Below are 20543 nucleotides of genomic sequence, written 5' to 3' on the forward strand. Positions count from 1 at the left end.
ATTGTATTGGGTAACATTCAGCGACAGTTTAACGTCATTACAGATTAACATTCTGACGTATGACTTTTTTTTTTTTGAGAGGATTATTGTGACCTCCTAAATTGGTTGGTTTGTCGATAAGTGAGGCGACCACCAACAGGGCTCCGTGCAGTTTGCCCACTCGGGCTGCTCTCTGCTGTGGAACCAGCTGAAGCTCAGGCTCTTGCTCCTGGATCTTCAGCCTCCAGGGGGTAATCTTCTTCTGCACCTCAGCCCAGCGCTCTTCCTTGTCTTGCTCGCCTGTCACATACAGCACAATGAACGCTCAGTATACGACATGATGGTGCAGCTTTGCTTTATTTGTGCTTGTGAGCGGTGCTGTACTCTTGTCTTGCTGGATCCAGTCTCTGGGCTGGAGCTGGCTCAGGTCGGGAGCAGCGTTTCTCAAAGGGAGCGATGCATCGTCAGAGAAATGTGACAGTTTCTCAAACTTCCAAGGTGGAATCCACTCATCGTCAGCCACCTCTGACAGGCTGGGGAACGTGTAGAATATAGTCTGTGACGGGAAAAAACAAAGAAACCGGGAATGTTACCAGGCTGTGTGATTTCACAAAACGCAACGCTTAACTGGTGAATGTATACCTCAACGCTATAATCCCTGACAGGATGGAAAGCACCAAAGAAGAAATGCTCCTGAATCCTGGTCCAGTTCTTGTTGGCATTTCTAAAGGCGATAGCGAATAGGCACTCGTGTAAATTCAACACAACTTTGTGCAGCTGAGGCAGGTGTTGCGCTCTCACCCTGAACTCTGCATGACCTCGGCCTGTTTCAGACAGGCCTCGATCACAGTCGACACGCCTCCCAAACCGTCAGACCCCTCCTCGGACATAGTCTTGATTTCTGCCAGGCTCCACACCCTCTTCAGGGCCAACAACGCATAGAGGCGCACGCTGAAGTTATGGTTGAAACACCACTGAAGGATGACATCCAGCGCTTTACGCAGGTGCAACGACTTGAAGGCAAGGAAAGAGGGATGTTACAACAGGGAGAATGAAAAAGAAAAAAAAAAAATCATAGTAGGCCTTACCTTATCCACAAGTTTAGGAATGATGATATTTAAATGGACCAGGACTGACAGAAAGGTGCAGATGCTTGTCTTTGTCTTTTCTTGATCCTGCACCGCGAGCACAGACATTAGCCGGCAGCTATTTAACATCTTTGATCACATGGCAGCGGCAGACCATTTTAGACCTCACCATGCTGAAGCAGGCCCAGAAGCTGTCTATGTGCTGGGGATGACGCTCAAGGATCAAAATCATCATCCACTCAATCAGATACTTGACTGACGGCTGGTTACTGCAGAGTCCCGATTCAAACACTTGGGGCAGCAAAGAGCCGACAAACTCCTGCAGGCACACGCACGGTTACTTTGTGAGTGACGGCGCCCTGTGCCACTGCCGGCGTCCGAGTCTTACCTCTTTCAATTTGGGCAGCAGCAGCAGCAGCGTTTGCCATATTCTGTTTTTCACACGGTGTTGCAGGGAGTTGCTATAGTAACGCAATTTGGATTTTGTTATGTCGTTATCCTGGAGAAACGGTCACATAAGAAAAGAGCAAATGTTGCCGTTAAATGTAAATAAGGTGCAATTCATTTTCCTACTGGAAAAAACTAAGAAGCCCCCCCGTGTGCTGAAAGCAGTTCATATAAAATAAAACAAGTCATACATCATTTAAGTTTTCTTTGGCACCACTATATTTTTGTAGTATTCAAATAAAAGATTCTCAATCTTGCATTGCATCTGGTATCAATTTAAAAATTTGACCCACATGAGTTAAAATATTGTGAAAATACACCCCCACTGGCAATTCCCCCAATGGTGATGAACATCATCCCTTGATCAATTCCTGGATGGGATATCTATAACCAGGATCGATCCAGAGGCGCCTGTGTGTTGGTTAGTTTTATCGTGGGAATGTCGTTGCACAAGGACAAACACACGGCCCCAGACGATCGGGGTCTGAAGACCTGCTGTATCCTTCATCCACCTTCACAGTCTTTGGGTTACAAGCCATCACCTCCGCCGCCTGATCCGCCATTGAGGACTTCTTGTTTCACCAGCGTTCCGATAGCCATCTTTTGTTCAGGGTTCCTGTTGGGCCTTCATGGTCAACCATAGCAGCCACAGGACACATAAGGTCCCCACTGTATTTCATTCCAGAAGGCAATCCCCTACTTGAGGGGTTGGATTTTGACACACACCATTTGCTGTTTCGCAGTTGTGAATCTTGTGCTGTCGCACGGTCCGTGACTCACGCGAGAGGTCAGCCTCAGCACAGTTCCGGTTTGGGGCATAATGTAAACACACCTCATGAAGTATGGACACCATCGGGGCACGGCAGAATTTTATCACAGGTGCTCCACCTCCTGTAGATAATCCTCTCAATTTAAGAGAACGTGTCATCATCATAATCGCTTGTGAATTCGCTGAAACAGCGCCATCCACATCCTCACTAGCCATTGTTTATATGGCTTTGAAAAGCCGGAACTCTGCTGGGAAGCGCAGGGGGATTATGGGAAATGTTAAAGTACCGAATGATGCACTGGGAAATCCAATTTCCCAGCATGCCATTCAAGGATCAAATAATGCATAGCTACATATGCTAAGCCAAAGAAACACAGTAAAACTTCAGCTGTGTGAAAGTGTCACAAAAAGACCTAAAATTGAAGCAGAAAGACAGCAACTGAAACACGTAATGTGCAATTACACAACCCTGCATAAAATACAGACAAATTTCATCCAAATGTTTTACTGGATATCTGCTGGACAGGCAAAACTAACGCTATTTACAGTGTTTTGATTTGCCAAAATGAGTCAAGACTCTATACATGTATTTTTCTGAGTTGTACGTTGGAAATCCCAAATTCCTAGTTTCCTTTGAAAGCAGCACAGACTTCAAACCTTACACATGTAGTTCCTTCATCATGCCATCTACAAGATCTCACAAAGCAAAGTCACTCTATTTGGTGTGGAATATCCCCCCAAATAAATAATTTACCAGCAAAAAGATCACCTGTAATTTTGGCACTTTATAATAACTAGAGCTGAACAAAAATGAATTTTCTCAGGAGGTGGAGGATACAAACAAGGTGTATGTGTTTCCCTATAAAAACATAAATCAACATAGTTCTGTCATTCACTTGTCTGTGCCTGATGGTTCGTGACCGATTACTTACCTTTTTCAACAAATCTATAACTAGTGTCTCCATCAGTCTTACATGCAGAACCTTTGAGGAATCCAGTTGACTGAGGAATGCCAGCACATATGTGCGGGCCGACTGATCATCCCGGTTATCCCTTGAAGGAAAAAAAAGTGGCAGAACTTCAACATCCAATCTATGATGCAACAGAGGCCTCTAGTGGCATGTCATCACAAAAGCCATATGAGAGATGACAAACCAAGCAACAGAGAAGAAGCTTTGCACCGCAGCTCACCATGTAACTACAGCGTTAGCTGTGCACTCATCACCAAGTTTTTCCACGTAGGTTTGGACATCCTGGATGAGCCTTAGAGAAACCAAGAAGAAATAAGTCAAACATACCAGGGAATTAAAGATCTGAACCAACCAATGCTGCGAAACATTACCGCTGATCTCTCCTCATCACAGGCCCATAAACACAAGCCTCTGCCAGTATGTTTATGTGGTTAAGAACACTACAAAATGTGGTATCGGCACGGGGATCGGCACTTCCATCTGTGGGCAGCCACGTCTGACAGCAGTGCTGAAGCAGCACACTCAACACGCCGCTTTTTGACTGAGACAGTTCCATCAGTTCACTGGCAACCTAGAACAATCAGAAACTTAGATTGCATTTCAAATATGACTGTGGTGAAGAGTGACAAACGACAGCTCTGAAGGGTTCTCCTTCACCTGTTTCACCGTGAATGTGAGCTTCGGAGCTGCCTTCTCCGTCAACTCCAGCAGGTCACGGTGGAAGGCCACGGAGACAAAGCCTTTCAAGACCGGCCAGAAGTCATGGGCATTCGTGCTCAGGCCCTGCACCAGCTCCCAGCTCAGACTCACAGCCGCCACACAAAGGGACTCATCGTGACGTACCAACTGGGATAAAAAAATCATCAAAAATGCCTCGGTAAAACAAAACTAAAGCAACAATGCAAAATCACCAGGCTGATCACTGGCATGTCAGCATTTTTGACACATCTAGGACCTACACCGACTTGCCATTTCATTAATTAGTCCTGTTCAATTGCTAACAAAAGCAAAAATAGCTCATCAGCCAATCATGTGGTAGTATTTAGTCAGGCATGGTCAATGGTTTCAATGATTACGCAAACTCAGCCATCAGAAGTGCATCTGTATTTGGTGAAAGTGTTGAACTTCCAGAAAGACCTATCTCTGCAGTAACGTTCATTCCTCTGAATCCTCTGCCTTTGAGACAGAGAGTCATCTGGGAAGCGCATATGGCGTCATGAGGTCACTGGACAGAGGTGTTTGTGGTGCTGACACCTTCACAAGAGAATGAAGGTCGAAATGTTCAGGGTCCTGGTGCTTCTTGTACAGTTGTAGGAATTGGACACTAGGCAGTGACCTAAGGCACTTCTTCTAGGGCACCAGAGTGAGTTTGTGTCAATCAAACGGTTACTACCAAGATGCAGAGTATTACTTGTGTAGTCAGCTGTGACATTTTGACCATGTGGCACATTGATCTGGACGTGATCCACCACACAGATGCCTCATTATTAAGGACCCCAGCAACTGGAAAAGGTGATGCTGAAATTTCACCTGATTGCAACAGACAGATGGCTATTTTCAAGACTTGGGGATTGACTGGTTGTCTGCCTTAATGGTTGCCATAGAGGACCAAAGGTGCTCCTGTAGAGTGCAGCACCAGTGGCTGAAAGTGACATGCTCAAGAGGATCTGCTGCAGTTCAAATGAAAGATCAAAAGGGAGAAAGAAAGAAAAAAACAGTTGATTTCAGTGATTCTGAACTTGCCACAGACGTGAGAGCCCGACCAGCAGGTTTGAGGTTTTCAAAAACTGCTGATCATCTGGGATTTTCATGCACAACCATCTGTAGAATCTGAGCGTAAATGTCTTGTTGGTGGCAGACGTCAGAGAAAACTGGACAGAGTGGTTCAAGCTGACGGAAAGGTAACTGGGTCTCAAATAACCACTCGTCACTGGTTACTTTATATACAGAATAGCATCTCTGAAGTTACATCAATTTTGAAACAGAGGGGCTACAACAGCAGAAGACCAGAGTGGGTGTTACTTCTGTCTTCTAAGAAAAGGAAACTATAAGGCTACAGTGGGCATGGGCTCACCAAAACTTGAGCATACAGTAGACGATTGAGAAAAACGTTGGCAGGACTAATGAGTCTAAATTTCTGCAGCAATATTCAAACGTTAAGAGTCAGAATTTAGTATAAACAACATCAACATATGGATCCACCCGTTACACCTGTGATGCAACTGTGTGATGTCATCAGAGGGAGAACATACAAGAGGAACATTTCAGGCACCTTGATGAATCTAAGCAACCAAGAATTAAGGCAGTTGAGGATACTGTGAAGGCAAAAGGGATTCCCAACCAGTACTACCCAAGTGTATCTAATAAAGTGGCCAGTGAGTGTGGCGGATGCCCACCTGTGGCAGTACCCTCTCCATGAAGGTGAACACAGGTAGCACCAGGTCACTGGGCAGTAGAGCCAAGGCCTCCACGCAGCAGCTCAGAGCAGCCGCCAGAGTCTTCAAGGTTTCAGAATCCTCCACTGACTCTGAAACACCAATATCCCTTATCAGGAAGCTCAGGCAAATCCACTGATCCCGCATAAAATGGGCAGCTATTCGTCCCCAGTCCTGCAGCAGAGGACCCTCAGCTTCTACATCACTAAACCAAGAAAAAAGAAATCCTTGTTAAGACTGTGAGGCTGCCAGAGAGTGTATTCTAAGCCTAAACATTCTTTTCCAATCAGACCTTTTCACAACAGATGCTGCTTGCTACTTACAGACCAGCGAATGAAACACGTTTTAAAGAATATTCAACTTTAGTGCGGCAGATAACTGAAGCAATCCTTCACACATGGTGAAACAAACATCAGATTTGGCATGAATGTCCTTCATAAATCAGTGTTTGAGGAAAAGTGCTGACCACTTGAAAATCCAATATGGCGGCCAGGTAGGGGTCAATGAAGAATTACACAGGGGTCAAAATTTTAAAATGCTCCAATCATATTCAAAGCTATACCACATTATGTGTCTGATCACAAAGATTCCAAAAAGGTATAGTTTGGACAATCTGTGACTGAATGTTATGGCGTTATGGGGTAAAAACAGCAAAAATGGTGACAAAGGTCAATTTCAGTTTGTACAGAAATCAAAAGTTAAAGTTGCTCCAATTTTGTTAAAAAGTGGTGCAGGGTTGACCGGATGCACGCTATGGAGTAGTCGCATATATTTTGGCTCCTCACTGGGTCGACATAAAACTACTTTTTTAGCTGAGGACTTGAGGCGGGAGTTGGAAAAACAGTTGCAATAAGCTTCACTATGTCTATGGAGAACTTTTTTGCACCTCTTGGAACGGGAAAAAAGAAGAGAGCTGGGCGTAAAACTAATGCTAATTTTAGCATGTCACAAGCTAACCAAGATGGTGACGCTGATGAGACGGAGCCAGGTGCTACAAGTGATGTGGAAGAGCCCTCTACTTTAAGGGATGACTTCATAGTGGAACGGGTCACTAAGAATATTGAGGTAATGCTGGACAAAAAAGTGGCGACCATCCTTAAACCTGTCTCTGAACTATCAGCGAAGATTGACAATATGGCACAAAGGATGGCCACGGTTGAACAACGCATATCTGATGTGGAGGATGTGACCGCGGCTACAACTCCCAGACTGGACACCGTCGAGAAAACGCTCAAAAGAACATGGGAAAGGCTCGATAACTTTGAAAATTTCAGCAGACGCCAGAATATTAAGATCACAGGACTGAAAGAAGGTACAGAAGGTAGAGAGCCGGTGTCGTTTTTTGAAGAATGGATCCCAAAAGTTTTGGGAATGCAACAAGCGCGTGTGCATATTGAAAGAGCCCATCGTACAGGACCCCCGCCCGGACTGAGGAGCGGAGACGTCCCACGCACAGTCCTGGTGAGACTTCACTATTACAACGATAACCAGAGGATCATTAATGCTGCAAGGGATAAAGGAGATATCCAGATGGATGGCAGAAGAGTTTCCTTTTATCAAGACTTATCTGCGGAGGTTGTGCGGAAGAGGCAAGAATCTGCGAACACCAGACGTCAGCTGCGAGAGGCGGGCATTAAATATGCCTTTGTGTACCCTGCGGTGATTAAGATCTTCAATCAAAACGGGACGACACGCTCACTCTCTAACATGGCAGAAATAAATAACTTTATTAAAACAATTACTAAATGACTTTGTCCAGCCCTTGTCACACACACGGTGGAGCAGAACGGAGGATAAGCATCAAAACGTGGACTGTACATTACTCAGAGGTAACAAGAATACACCTGTTTATTAGTACACCATGTGTGTTTTGATTGATTTTACTAAGGATGCTTAATGTTGACTGTTTTGTTTATGAAGCTGAAGGTTAACTCTTGAGGTACTATTTTGATATTTTGATATAACCTAAGTGTGCATTATCAGGGAGATTCATATTCAGGCCCAGTGAGGAAGGAATTTTATTATTTTCATTTGTTAAACCCCACGTGCTATACCCTATACTTAGGGTATGACAAGTTCATTAACCATCTGTTTCCTTTGGTTTCTAACTATTCGACATTTTTAATTCTGTCGTTTTATATTTTTGTTAAAGGTTTGTCCAGGCTGTTTGTTCTGTTTTTGCTTGGAACCTTGTTCATTTATCAGCACAAAACAAATATAACAGGGATCAGGTACATGTTTAACATTATATATGTTGTGCAGTATGTGTTAGCTATAATTGTTTATTTTTGTTGATGAGTATTAGGGTCTGTACCTTGAATGTTAAAGGCTCTAATAAACCAGCGAAAAGGAAAGCTATATTGAATACTTTAAAAAAAGATAGAATACAAATAGCCTGTTTACAAGAGACACATCTTGATGACGTGGAGCACAAAAAATATTTAAGGGAATGGGTTGGACAGGTATTTTTCTCGTCGTTCTCGACAAACAAGAGGGGGGTATTGATATTAATTCACAAAGGACTCCCCTTCAGTGTCATAGATACATTTAAAGATACGGAGGGCAGGATTATCTTAGTTAAAGGTTTACTTTACGGGGAGGAAATTCTACTGGGCAGTGTCTACGGCCCAAACCTGAGTGATGAGGACTTTTTTGTGTCACTTTCAAATCAAATTGTTGAGATGGATTGCTCAAATATGCTCATAGGTGGTGATTTTAACTGTTCCTTATGTCCTTATATGGACAGGTATCCGCCTCAAAATACACAGTCTAAAAATGCTAAGGTAATCAAAAATATTTTACAGGAATTGGATTTAATAGACATATGAAGACATCTAAATCCCTCACTTAACAGATTTACATTACATTCTTTGCCACACTCATTAATGTCACGTATTGATTATATATTTATTTCTAAACACTCAGTACAGTTAGTTGAGGAGTCAGACATAGGAGTAATTGCATTGTCTGATCATGCCCCTGTTAATCCAGTGTTGCAACCAATCAGACCCCTGGATAGAAATGTTTCATGGAAATTTAATAGATTGCTACTCCTGAATGAGGACTTTGTTAAAATATTGGAGGAACAGACAGACCTTTATTTACACTTCAATAATGTGGATGAAGCAGACCCCAGGATTGTGTGGGACGCATATAAGGCGTATATGCGTGGAATAATAATATCATATTCAAGCAGTAAGAGGAAAGAGCGATTAGCAGAACAAATTAATATTGAAAATAAAATTAAAAAACTTGAGGAAGAATTTTTAGTATCTAAATCAGTTCAAGTGCTCGGGGAGTTAAAAATAGCTAGAGTCTCATTATCCAATATAATAAAGAAAGCTGAGAAGGATATCGTTTTTGCACAACAAAAATTATTTGTGTTTGGCAATAAATCAAATAAATTGTTAGCGAGATTGGTAAATAAATCTTCAAGCACTAGTTTTATTTCAGCTATACAGAATGAAAAGGGCCAACATTACATGGATAATAAAAATATCAATGATTGTTTCAGGCAATTTTATGAAAAACTATATACACCTGAAGTTGACCCAAACACACCAATAGAAGGATTTTTTAACGGCGTGAATATACCTCGGTTATCTCCGGAACAAGCAAAATCATTAGAAGGACCTATAACAATATTAGAAATAGAGCAAGCCATCTCATCGCTCCAATCCGGTAAATGTCCAGGGGCTGACGGTTACCCCGTCGAATTTTTTTAAATTTTAAAAGGGAAAATAAGTAAAGTTTTACAACGGGTCTTTAACACTTCCTTTGAATGTTCGAAGCTCCCTGACTCAATGTATGTGGCAAATATAATTGTTATTCCTAAGAAAGACAAGAATCTAGAAAAGTGTTCTTCATACCGCCCAATTAGTTTACTTGGTGTAGATATGAAGATTCTAAGATCCTGTCCACTAGACAGGAAAAGGTAGTACCTGATATAGTTAAGATAGATCAAGCTGGTTTTATAAAGGAGAGATTATCATCAAATAATACTAGGTGTCTTAATAACATCATTCACCATTTTCATCACACTGAAACATCAGGTGTATTTGTCTCAATGGATGCCGAAAAGGCCATCGACCATATTGAATGGGATTATTTATTCAAAACACTTCAACAATTTAGATTTGGAGATAAAATTATAAGATGGGTGAAACTCCTTTATGAAAAACCGGTTGTGTCTGTTTTGACTAATGGGCTCCTGTCGGCACCTTTCAGTCTGGGAAGAGGTACTGCTCAGGGAAATCCTCTCTCGCCTCTGCTCTTCTCCCTGGCCATAGAGCCATTACCAATAGCAATTAGACAAAAAGCAGATATCAGGGGGGTAACATTAGGAACAAATCAGTATAAAATATTATATATACGCTGACGACATACTTTTGACCCTAACAGAACCTGTACAATCCATTCCTGCTCTAATTGAATGTGTCAACAATTTTAGTCAGATATCGGGATATAAGGTAAATTATGGGAAATCCGAAATAATGCCTGTGAATATCTGTGACCAGGGAGAACCAGAGTTTATTAAACCATTTCGATGGGCCCCTACAGGGTTAAAATATCTGGGAATTTATATTACGCCCAAATCTAATCAACTGTATTCTGAAAACATTATTCCTATCATTAATCATATCAAAGACAAATTTAAATGCTGGATGAAGCTCCCTATATCTTTCTTGGGTAGGATTAATCTCATTAAAATGATAATCCTCCCAAAATTAATTTACCCAATTTCTATGTTATTTGTGTTTCTTAATCCCAAGGATTTAGCTGAGATAAATAGGGCAATCTCAAATTTCATCTGGGCAGCCAGGAAACCAAAAATTAAACGGAACATTTTACAGCTTCCAGAGAACCTGGGTGGCTGGGGCTTACCAAAAGTTGAAAATTATATATTGTCTATTCATGCAAGAATTATTTCAATATGGGACACTCAAAAACATAATTTGCCATGGTTTGAGAATGAGAAAGATGCCTGTAAACCATATCACCCAATAAATCTCCTAGATAAACATACTCAGGAGCTGTCACCTAAGATTAAAGATAATTATTTGATTACTAACACTATTAGGGCTTGGGGGGCTCTGAGGAAAATATTTGAACAGAATGGGAATGTTTCATCTTTTATATCATTGGTAGATAATCCAGATCTGACAATTGGGGGCGTCGGCCCCGATTTTAAATCATGGCAGGCAGCTGGTGTTAGGAGGCTACTTGATCTCTGGGACAATGGAAAATTTAAGTCATTTCAGGAGTTAAGAGAACAATTTAATATTACGGCCAGGGATTTCTATAAATATCTTCAGCTAAGGCATTATATTAAGGCAAAGATGCAATCGCTGGAGCTCTCTGGGGAGTGCTTCACTCTTGAAAACACAATTTTGGATTGTCATAAGCGCGGGCGCTTTATTTCAAGATTCTACTCGGAACTGCAGACATGCAAAAAAGACAGACTAGAAAAACTACGAACAACATGGAATACCACTCTCAAAATTACAATAGACTCTGAGTCACGGGAGGATATTGTGCTGCTACCTTCCAGGATTTCAATATGTAATCGATTTAGGGAGATGCAATACAATATCTTACATAATGTTTTTATATCGCCCAATATCTATAGCAAATATACTCCTGGGACGTCCAAATGCCCAAAATGTAAATTAGTCACGGGGACCAGATTTCATTGTCTTTGGGAGTGCAAACTCATAGAAGCATTCTGGCGGGGGATATGTGGTGAAATTAGCTCTGTTACACACAGTCACTCCTCCCCAGCCCACTGCTGTGTCTTCTTGGCTACATTCCAGAGGACTTCAACGCCGGAATAAAGAGATCACCCAATTTTTATTGATGTTGGCTCGAAAATCGATTATGGTTAAATGGGTGGGGGATGAAGCCCCGTCCATTCAGGTTTGGAAAAAGTTAGTTTCGGAAGTTGTAAACCTAGAAATAATAAGATTTCGGCTTAAAGGGAAATCTCAGGATTTTAAGACTTGGGAAAAAGTACTGGATACTCTTAAAAATTAGAGGGCTGGCTTGTGAAATTTGTGTATTTTCTTTTTCCTTTTGCTGTTACTACTGTTCACACATGCCCTGTTTTATTATGTTTTTGCATCTGTGCTGTATTTTTTTTTATTTCTATTTTTTGTGTGTAAATAATTAAAATGTTCAATAAACATAATAAAAAAAAAGTGGTGCAAATTATTGGTTGAAGTAATAGAATTAATTAATGGAATAGTTTTGACAGTGCTGAATGTTTGGTCTCCAAAGTAAAGGTCAAACAAGGTCAACGTCCATTAGATTCTATGACATGTGACATATGTTACCCCGTAACATGATAACTAAGGATGATACATGGTCCAAACTATTCGTTTTTAAAACCCTGTTAACTCAACTAATAATTTGCATCATTTTTTTTTTTTTTACCAAAATTGGAGAAACTTGAACTTTTGTCCCCTGTACAAACTGTAACTGACATTTATCACCATTTTTGTTGTTTTTACCCCATAACTGCATAACATTCAGTCATACTAGATAGTCCAAACTACACCTTTTTGGAATCTTTATGATCAGGCAAATAATGTGGTGTAATTTTCAGTATGATGATTTGAGCATCTTTTCATTTTGACCCCTGTGTAATTGTTCAATTGACCCCTACCTGGCCATCTACTGAAAATTCAAGTGGCCAATCGTTTTTTTCAAAAGAGCCATGTCTAAGGTGTGTTTGTGCCAAATTTGATGCTTGTATCACCATTTGCAGGATTCCGCTCTAAATATCCTCTTATCTGCTGCACTATCACTTGAAAACAGGGCTGAAAAATAAAATTTCTTCTTTGGCTGTCATTCCTGATAGGTGCATACTTTCTGTAGTTCACTGTCTCAGCAGTTGCTTTTCTGGTATTTGAACCTGTTCCCCGCCTTTGAATTATTGACCTCTAAAAGGCAGAGGCCTGTGTTTTTGTCCATCTGCTTGCCTCAGTTATGTTTCAGCAAAATGACTCATATCAGCAGATTGCTGCATAGTTGAGCTGCATCGTTTCAGGTGTGTTATTTTCTGTTCTTTGTGAGACTCATTTGTGCACAGGATGTTCACACATCTATCAACATGTTCCCATAGCACCATCTGTAGCAAAGGGCTTGGTTTTAGTCCCTCAATTACAGATGCATGTCGCTGGGAGACAGCCAGCGTGTTTCTGCAGGAACGATACAACAGGTTCACGGCAGGGATCTGACCACTGTGACCCCTCCAGCCGAGATCGTCTTCTTTTCATGATTTTTTTTTTTGTTTGTTTGTTTGGAGGTTGTGAGTGGGAGCGGGAGCAGAGAAAGATTTAATGATGAGTCCCAATTAGTAAGATTGTTGAGATTTGACTGTGTTAAATGCTTGGTTTGCAAAGTAAACGTCAAACAATGTCAACATCCATTCTATGGCATGTGACATATGTTACCCTGTAATGTGACAACTGAGCATGAGACAAAGTATTCATTTTTAAAACCTTATTACCTCAACCAATAATTTGCATCACATTTTACAAAAACTGGAGCAACTTTAACTTTTGACCCCTGTACAAACTGAAACTGACCTTTGTCACCATTCTTGCTGTTTTAACCGTATAACTCCAGAACATTCAGTCACAGATAGTCCAAACTATACTTTTTTGGAATCAATATGATCAGACAAATAATGTGTTATACTTTTCAATATGATTGGAGCATTTTTTAATTTTGACCCCTGTGTAAATTCTTCACTGACCCCTACCTGGCCGCCATATTGGATTTTCAAGTGGCCAGCACTTTTTTCTCAAACACTGATTTTTGAAGAGCATTCATGCCAAATCTGATGCTTGTATCACCAAGTGAACAATTCTGGCCAAAAGTCACACTTATCTGCTCCTAACCTTAAAGTGTCAGGATCTGGTTTCACCAGGGTTTGATTAAAGTGTCCCACAGAGGAGGGACTTTGTGAAGAAAATGATGAAGCAGGACTGTAGAAGTAGTCATTCAGCAATTTTAAACCAGAAACCGACTCCGATGGCACATCGAACCCCCGCTGCTCTACAAGACTGCACACAGTGGCTAAGGATGCCATGCCAACTGCTTTTGCCACCTGGACTGCAATGGAGGGGATCTGGCAAGCGGGATCAAAACACAGCATGGAGAACAATAAAAAAAACACCAATTAAAAGACGTGAATATTCATGTTTGCACCTGCTGGTTTGATTCCTGCAGAATCCTCAGGCTGCACTTGATGAGTTTCGAGAAATATGCATCCTGGTGTTTCTGGCGGCACTGAGGAGTACAATCCTGCACGAGCGAGAGCTGCCTCAGGACACACAGATACAGCTTGGCCCGCTCCACATCAAACAGCTGTGCACAACAATGAACGTGCATGTCAAACGTAGCCACTTTGGGCTTCTGTTCTAATCAGAGGGAGAAACATTTTGATCATATTTCTGGAGTTGATGTTTACCTCCTGCATTTCCCCGCAGAGCCGTCTCAAGACGAAATCTTGCACTGGATCTACAATTTTATGGATTATTTTCTCCATGGCAACCTTCACGTTTTCTGCTGGGAAAAGCGGAGACGCTCAGAATGTAAACTATGGCTGTGCCACCCCTACCCGAAAATGTATTTTTACAGGTATGGGTGGTCTGTCAGAGTGGACAAAGGATGGGAATTTAGTTTGAGGCTTAAAACTATTAACTAATTAGTTAAATTAATTAAATTAGTTAAAAGAGTTTTAAAAATGAATAGTTTGGACCATGTATCATGCTTAGTTATCACATTATGGGGTAACATATGTCACATGTCATAGAATCCAATGGACGTTGATCTTGTTTGACTTTTACTTTGGAGACCAAACACTCAAGACAGTCAAAAGTATTCAATTTATTAAACCTATTAACTCAACCAATAATTTGCATCATTTTTTTACCAAAATTGGGGCAACTTAACTTTTGACCCATGTACGAACTGAAACTAACCTTTGCCACAATTCTTGCCATTTTTATCCCATAACTCCACAACATTCAGTCATAGATAGTCCACACTATATGTTTTTGGAATTGTTATGATCTGACAAATAATGTGTAATACTTTTCAATTTGATTGAGGCATTTTTAAATTTTGACCCCTGTGTAATTCTTCAATTGACCCCTTGGCTGCCTATTGTAAATTCAAGTGGCCAGTCAGTTTTTTCAAAAGAGTAATGTCTAAGGTGTATTTGTGCCAAATTTGGTGCTTGTATCACCATTTCAAGGACTGATTCAGTTATCTGCTGCACTAAATGTTATTTCTTAGCGGTGAAATAAGAGCTTCAAAACATGATATTGTCAATATGATCAAAATTTGTACTGTCTGTAAACAATTTAAAATTTCTACCCTTGAAGGGAAGAAATTCAAGTGATAGGCAGCCATGAACTACATTTGGCAGCAACGTCAGATTACGTGTGAGCTTTCCTCGACTTGTACAAGGGATGCTGGGAAACACACGGCGACAGCCAATCAAAGTAATGAAAGGCAGCGTGATGTCAGATGGCTGCTAGCTTGAACAAAATGAACCACGATGGTGGAAAAAACGCTCCAAAACAGCTTATTTCCATATAAATTGAATATACTTCTCATATATTCAGTTAGCAAGAAATGAACACTTATAAATCTAAAAACACTGTTGTTTTAAGCAGATAACACCTCTGAAGTGATTTATAAGACATCTTAAAGAGCGTGCGTGAAGGCACATCACACAAGTGTATCAGATCAAAGGTAATCTCAAAACCTCACACATGCACACACCCCATTTCCTCCTGTAGATGGCATTAAAATGAAAAAAAAAATATTCACTATGGAATTCCCTCCAGCTAAATATGTTCTCTTCATTAAAATGAGCTGTAATTTTGCAACACGTAAGCAAAATAAACCAACATTATAAGTCTTGGTTTTCTGTAGAAACAAAATTTTGTCAGTTCTGTGAAATACGAAAGGCCATACAGCTTTAAACTAAAGAATGTCCCATGTCTTGCTTGGGACTCCAGCGAGGGTGGTCGCATCTCCTCCTCTCTCCTCTATCTCTGCACTAACCTTCAAAGTCCCTACTTCACCGGACTATGAATTCTTCAAACTATATTTGGATTAACCATGGAATTGATGAGCTGGTCTCTGAACGCTACTGACACCATTTTTTTCAACAAGGACATCAGGGCTGGGGGACCCTGCGTGCCCAGATGGAACCTACCCTGTGGGCTATGTTCTCGACACCTGGGAGAAGTGGCGCGTTGCATGCTTGGTACCACTCTCTGTGGAGGACGTTGAAGACTTATTTATATTTGGTTTTATTGTGGGAGGGCTTGTGCTTATTGGTTTATGTGCTGCTCTGACCTACCGGAGAATTGGCAAGACGACTGCTACCAGAACTATGACCCCTCACCTGTCCGTCATGATTAATGAGTTGGGCAAGGCGATACAGTCTCAGAATGTGTTAACCCTTGAACTCAGGCATAAGTTGGAAAACATCTTGGAGCAAATGTACGCCTTGCAAAGGAAAATGTCAGAGACCAGGGAATACTCAAATTGGATTTGGTCGTTCAGAGGAGCTGTAAATGTGTTTCTCTGTTTAACCCTGAACATGGCAGGCCAAAGGTCAAAACGCCCCGCTGTTTCCTCCAGAAGAATGTTTATGGACTTAGTGAACCATTCAGCTTCTCCTCTCATCTTTCTGCCCTCCCCTTCAGTCTGATGTTGTCAAGGCAACTCCAGACATTATGCACACACTGACAGAAACTGATACAAACTCATCTCATCGGCACACATGACGCACGCCCCCTCCCCTCGCTCTCTTACCGCCCCTCCCCTCCCCCACCCTTACCACCCCCACCCCACCTGCCTCCGCCCTGCCACTCCTCCCCCCTCCGTAGGCCACACGGCTGCATCTGCAGGGCCCTTCACCTCCCCCAACCTGGCGGCGTGGCACGCAGCTGCGGCCGCCTATAACCTCACTGCCTCAATTCAGATGACGGACTGTTTCAAAGTTATCGTACATAAATGATCAAATGTACATGTGCGGTTGATTTCATTTTGATGTGTGCCATAATTACGTTCAACTAGTAATAATTGTGGATTAATTGCTGTATTTTTGTCTGAGGTAATCGGGTGTGAAGAATGAATTGCCCTTTTAGGGATCAATAAAGTTGTTTGAATCTTGAATTTAATCTTGAAAACTGTGGGACCCTGGTAGAGACATGCCCTCTCAGAGTGCCCTTCCAATTAGTAAATAAAAGGATGTGAGGTTTTACTTTAAAGACAAGTCTGATGTGCTACTATATGTTGCATCTAACAAAGAGTGGGACTGCTTGGTTTAATAACTTAACCACTGCATGGACAGGACCAGTCTCATCATTACCAACCTTCTTCTCCTACGTCCCGACACTCTGGGGTTCTTAAAAGTTCGAGCAGTTGGAGCATGAGCTGCAGGCTCTTGTCGCTCTTCCTGAGAGGCAGGTAGATGTTCATGCTGAGTCTGCTCAGGGTGTCCAGCAGTGGAAACAGCAATGACTCGAGAGTGTGCGTGACATCTCCTCCAGGTCGACTCGTCTCCATGTCTACACACAGCAGAATGGCTCTGGCCAACTTATCAGCCTCTCTGCCATCAGGTAACCTCTCAGTCTGACCTGGGGAGAGTGACAACTTAACAATACCTGAACAATACCTGTGTCTGCAGTCGGAACCATTCATCACCATGCATCTGTGACCACCTCTTTGGACTCACCCGTGCTAGCTGGGACTTTGAGATAGGTGTAGATTTCTTCTTCAACGTAGGCTCTTACACCATCCTTGCGTGTGTTTGTACCAGCACAGCCTTCTCCAAATCGCTGTCCTCGCCGTCCCTCTCCAATCAAGGGCTTGAAATGACTCTCATTTTCCAACAGCCAGGTACGCAACTGTAGTAGGCCAACAAATAAAAATACCCAGACTAGCTACACAGATGATTGCTTCTTCAAATGTCTTTCTGATCATCAATACCTGATTCCAAAGCAGAGTTCCTCTGCACAGCGATTCATCTGTGCGGAAATACATCAGGAAGCTAAACACATCATCCAGCGTCACTGTGCTCTGAAAACAATCCAATACCACAGTTCACTACTTGCAAAAAAAATAAAAAAATCAAGAGAAAAAGAAAAAAATCATGAAAGTACAGGTGGCGGACACAATAACAAACACCTCAATGAGCCTACACTCTTGCTGTTTTAGCTGAAACCACAAATGATTTTAAGTAACAAGACTGACATTTTGGGGAGTTATAACAGGTAGTATTCTTAGTAGTATAAGTAGTATTGTCTTCTACAGGCCCTGAGGCGCCAGTGCTTATCCCCAGATACCATGGCATGAAGTGTCCAATGAGTGCCAGTCTTTGGGTGGACTGGGAATCTTAACAAGCACAACATATTGGGAGCCCAACTCCTATCCCATACCTTTTCTTCCAGCTTCTTATATAGTTATCAAATTACAGAAACATTCCTTCAAAATCACTCAAGTGTAACATAGCCCCCCAAAATTCAAATTCTTTCTTTTTAACACCATAACATTATATTTTGCTGGAACCTGGGAGCAGAGACTCATTCAAGTAGGCGCACAAGCACCATTATATAACAGCTGAGTGAATCCTTGTCATTTGATTGGTGCTTTGTATGTCACGATATGGATTATTTGTCCAATTTGTGTTGTGTTGCATCGAGCATGCAAATTTGTTTCCATACATTTTGTACCATTGCACACTGCGACCCCCACCCACGCACACACTAGTGGGGGCGGCCTTTAGCTAAAAATGGCAGAGTTTGTTTTGCTGACGGACAACGATTTGAACAAGCTAATTGACGGTGCTAATTCTTCTAACACGCACACACACACACACACACACACACACACTCTGCCATAAGCCATCTTGGAGGCATGAAGAACTGTTAGGATGAAAACCTGGACAAATTTCTGATGCGATTTTTCCAAGTTGACTGAGGACAATGTTGGACTCCTATTTAAGGTTTGTGTTGGACTGTTGATGTCGAAGCACCACACCAAAATGTAAGTCCCTTTTCTGTTGTTTATAAATTCATACAATGTCAAATGACAAGCATCTATTTTAGCAGATATATAAAACAAATAATGAATATTTTTCATTCTTTCAATGGAATTAATATTTAATTCAGTGAAAGATGGAATGTTCCATTCAAGTCGGCTTTGCCTATCATTCACCTCATGAAATATATGTACCATTGAACTCATAATCATTAATTATTTGTATATTCATTGGCACATATACAGTTGAGGAAAATAAGTATTTGAACACCCTGCGATTTTGCAAGTTCTCCCACTTAGAAATCATGTAGGGGTCTGAAATTTTCATCTTAGATGCATGTCCACTGTGAGAGACATAATATAAAAAAACAATCCGGAAATCACAATGTATGATTTTTTTTAATAATTTATTTGTATGTTACTGCTGCAAATAAGTATTTGAACACCTGTGAAAATCAATGTTAATATTTGATACAGTAGCCTTTGTTTGCAATTTCAGAGGTCAAACGTTTCCTGTAGTTTTTCACCAGGTTTGCACACACTGCAGCAGGGATTTTGGTCCACTCCTCCATACAGATCTTCTCTGGATCTTTCAGGTTTGGAGTTTCAGCTTGAGTTCAGGTCTGGAGACTGGCCAGCCCACTCCAGGACCTTGAAATGCTTCTTACGAAGCCCCTCCTTAGTTGCCCTGGCTGTGTGTTTGGGGTCATTGTCATGCTGGAAGACCCAGCCATGACCCATCTTTAATGCTCTTACTGAGGGAAAGAGGTTGTTTGTCAAAATCTTGCAATACATGACCCCATCCATCCTCCCTTCAATGCGGTGCAGTCGTCCTGTCCCCTTTGCAGAAGAACACCCCCGGAGTATGATGTTTCCACCCCCATGCTTCACGGCTGGGATGGTTTCTTGGGGTTGTTCTTATCCTCTAAACATGTTAAGTGGAGTTGATTCCAAAAAGCTCTATTCTGGTCTCATGAGATCTTGCATGGAATCCCAGACCGAGGGAGATTGACAGTAATCTTGTGTTTCTTCCACTTTCTAATAAATAATCATAACAGTTGTTGTCTTCTACCAAGCTGCTTGCCTGTTGTCCTGTAGTCCATCCCAGCCTTGTGCAGGTCTACAGTTTTGTCCCTGGTGTCCTTAGACAGCTCTTTGGTCTTGGCTATGGTGGACAGGTTGGAGTGTGATTGATTGAGTGTGTGAACAGGTGTCTTTTATACAGGCAACAAGTTCAAACAGGTGCAATTAATACAGGTAAAGAGTGCAGAATAAGAGGGCTTCTTAAAGAAAAATGAACAGGTCTGTGTGAGCCAGAATTCTTGCTGGTTGGTAGGTGATCAAATACTTATTTGCAACAGTAACATACAAATAAATTATTAAAAAAAAATCATACATTGTGATTTCTGGATTTTTTTTTTTAGATTATGTCTCTCACAGTGGACATGCACCTAAGATGAAAATTTCAGACCCCTCCATGATTTCTAAGTGGGAGAACTTGCAAAACCGCAGGGTGTTCAAATACTTATTTTCCTCACTGTATTCACTATGGGGTAATTATTCAAAGAAGAATATCAGCATGTTCCAAGCTGGCCACCATTTATGGAATATTTTATAAATTTTCACATAACATAACATTGATGAAAGTTAATTCACCAATCGGCCATATCCTCTAGATGGTGTACTAGCAGTAGTCCTCACTGCTACCTATCCAGCTCTCACCAAAAGGCTCCAAGAAGCTGCCTGTGTACATCAACGGTCATAGCCTATTAAACCACATTGT

The 20543-nt window shown here is 41.5% G+C and overlaps 1 protein-coding gene across 2 annotated transcripts in view; it reads right to left on the reverse strand.

Annotated features, from left to right (window-relative positions):
• The window catches only part of tarbp1 (TAR (HIV-1) RNA binding protein 1), a 35517-nt gene that overhangs the window by 6943 nt on the left and 8031 nt on the right, over window positions 1–20543 (reverse strand). The window contains exons 9-26 of one of the 2 annotated variants that reach the window (XM_034184685.1): window positions 17711–17800; window positions 17457–17628; window positions 17095–17358; window positions 14166–14260; window positions 13904–14062; window positions 13594–13823; window positions 5651–5894; window positions 3912–4100; window positions 3626–3825; window positions 3475–3546; window positions 3216–3336; window positions 1456–1566; window positions 1237–1386; window positions 1068–1154; window positions 781–992; window positions 622–703; window positions 364–535; window positions 94–279 (exon numbers count right to left, since the gene is read on the reverse strand). In XM_034184685.1, coding sequence (XP_034040576.1) covers window positions 94–279; window positions 364–535; window positions 622–703; window positions 781–992; window positions 1068–1154; window positions 1237–1386; window positions 1456–1566; window positions 3216–3336; window positions 3475–3546; window positions 3626–3825; window positions 3912–4100; window positions 5651–5894; window positions 13594–13823; window positions 13904–14062; window positions 14166–14260; window positions 17095–17358; window positions 17457–17628; window positions 17711–17800 — 2836 coding nt within the window. Of the gene's footprint in view, window positions 1–93; window positions 280–363; window positions 536–621; window positions 704–780; window positions 993–1067; window positions 1155–1236; window positions 1387–1455; window positions 1567–3215; window positions 3337–3474; window positions 3547–3625; window positions 3826–3911; window positions 4101–5650; window positions 5895–13593; window positions 13824–13903; window positions 14063–14165; window positions 14264–17094; window positions 17359–17456; window positions 17629–17710; window positions 17801–20543 lie in introns of both variants that reach the window. The other variant, XM_034184683.1, reaches the window with a different exon arrangement.

This window comes from Thalassophryne amazonica, chromosome 13 (genome assembly GCF_902500255.1).
Source record: "Thalassophryne amazonica chromosome 13, fThaAma1.1, whole genome shotgun sequence".
Taxonomy (NCBI): Eukaryota; Metazoa; Chordata; class Actinopteri; order Batrachoidiformes; family Batrachoididae; genus Thalassophryne; species Thalassophryne amazonica.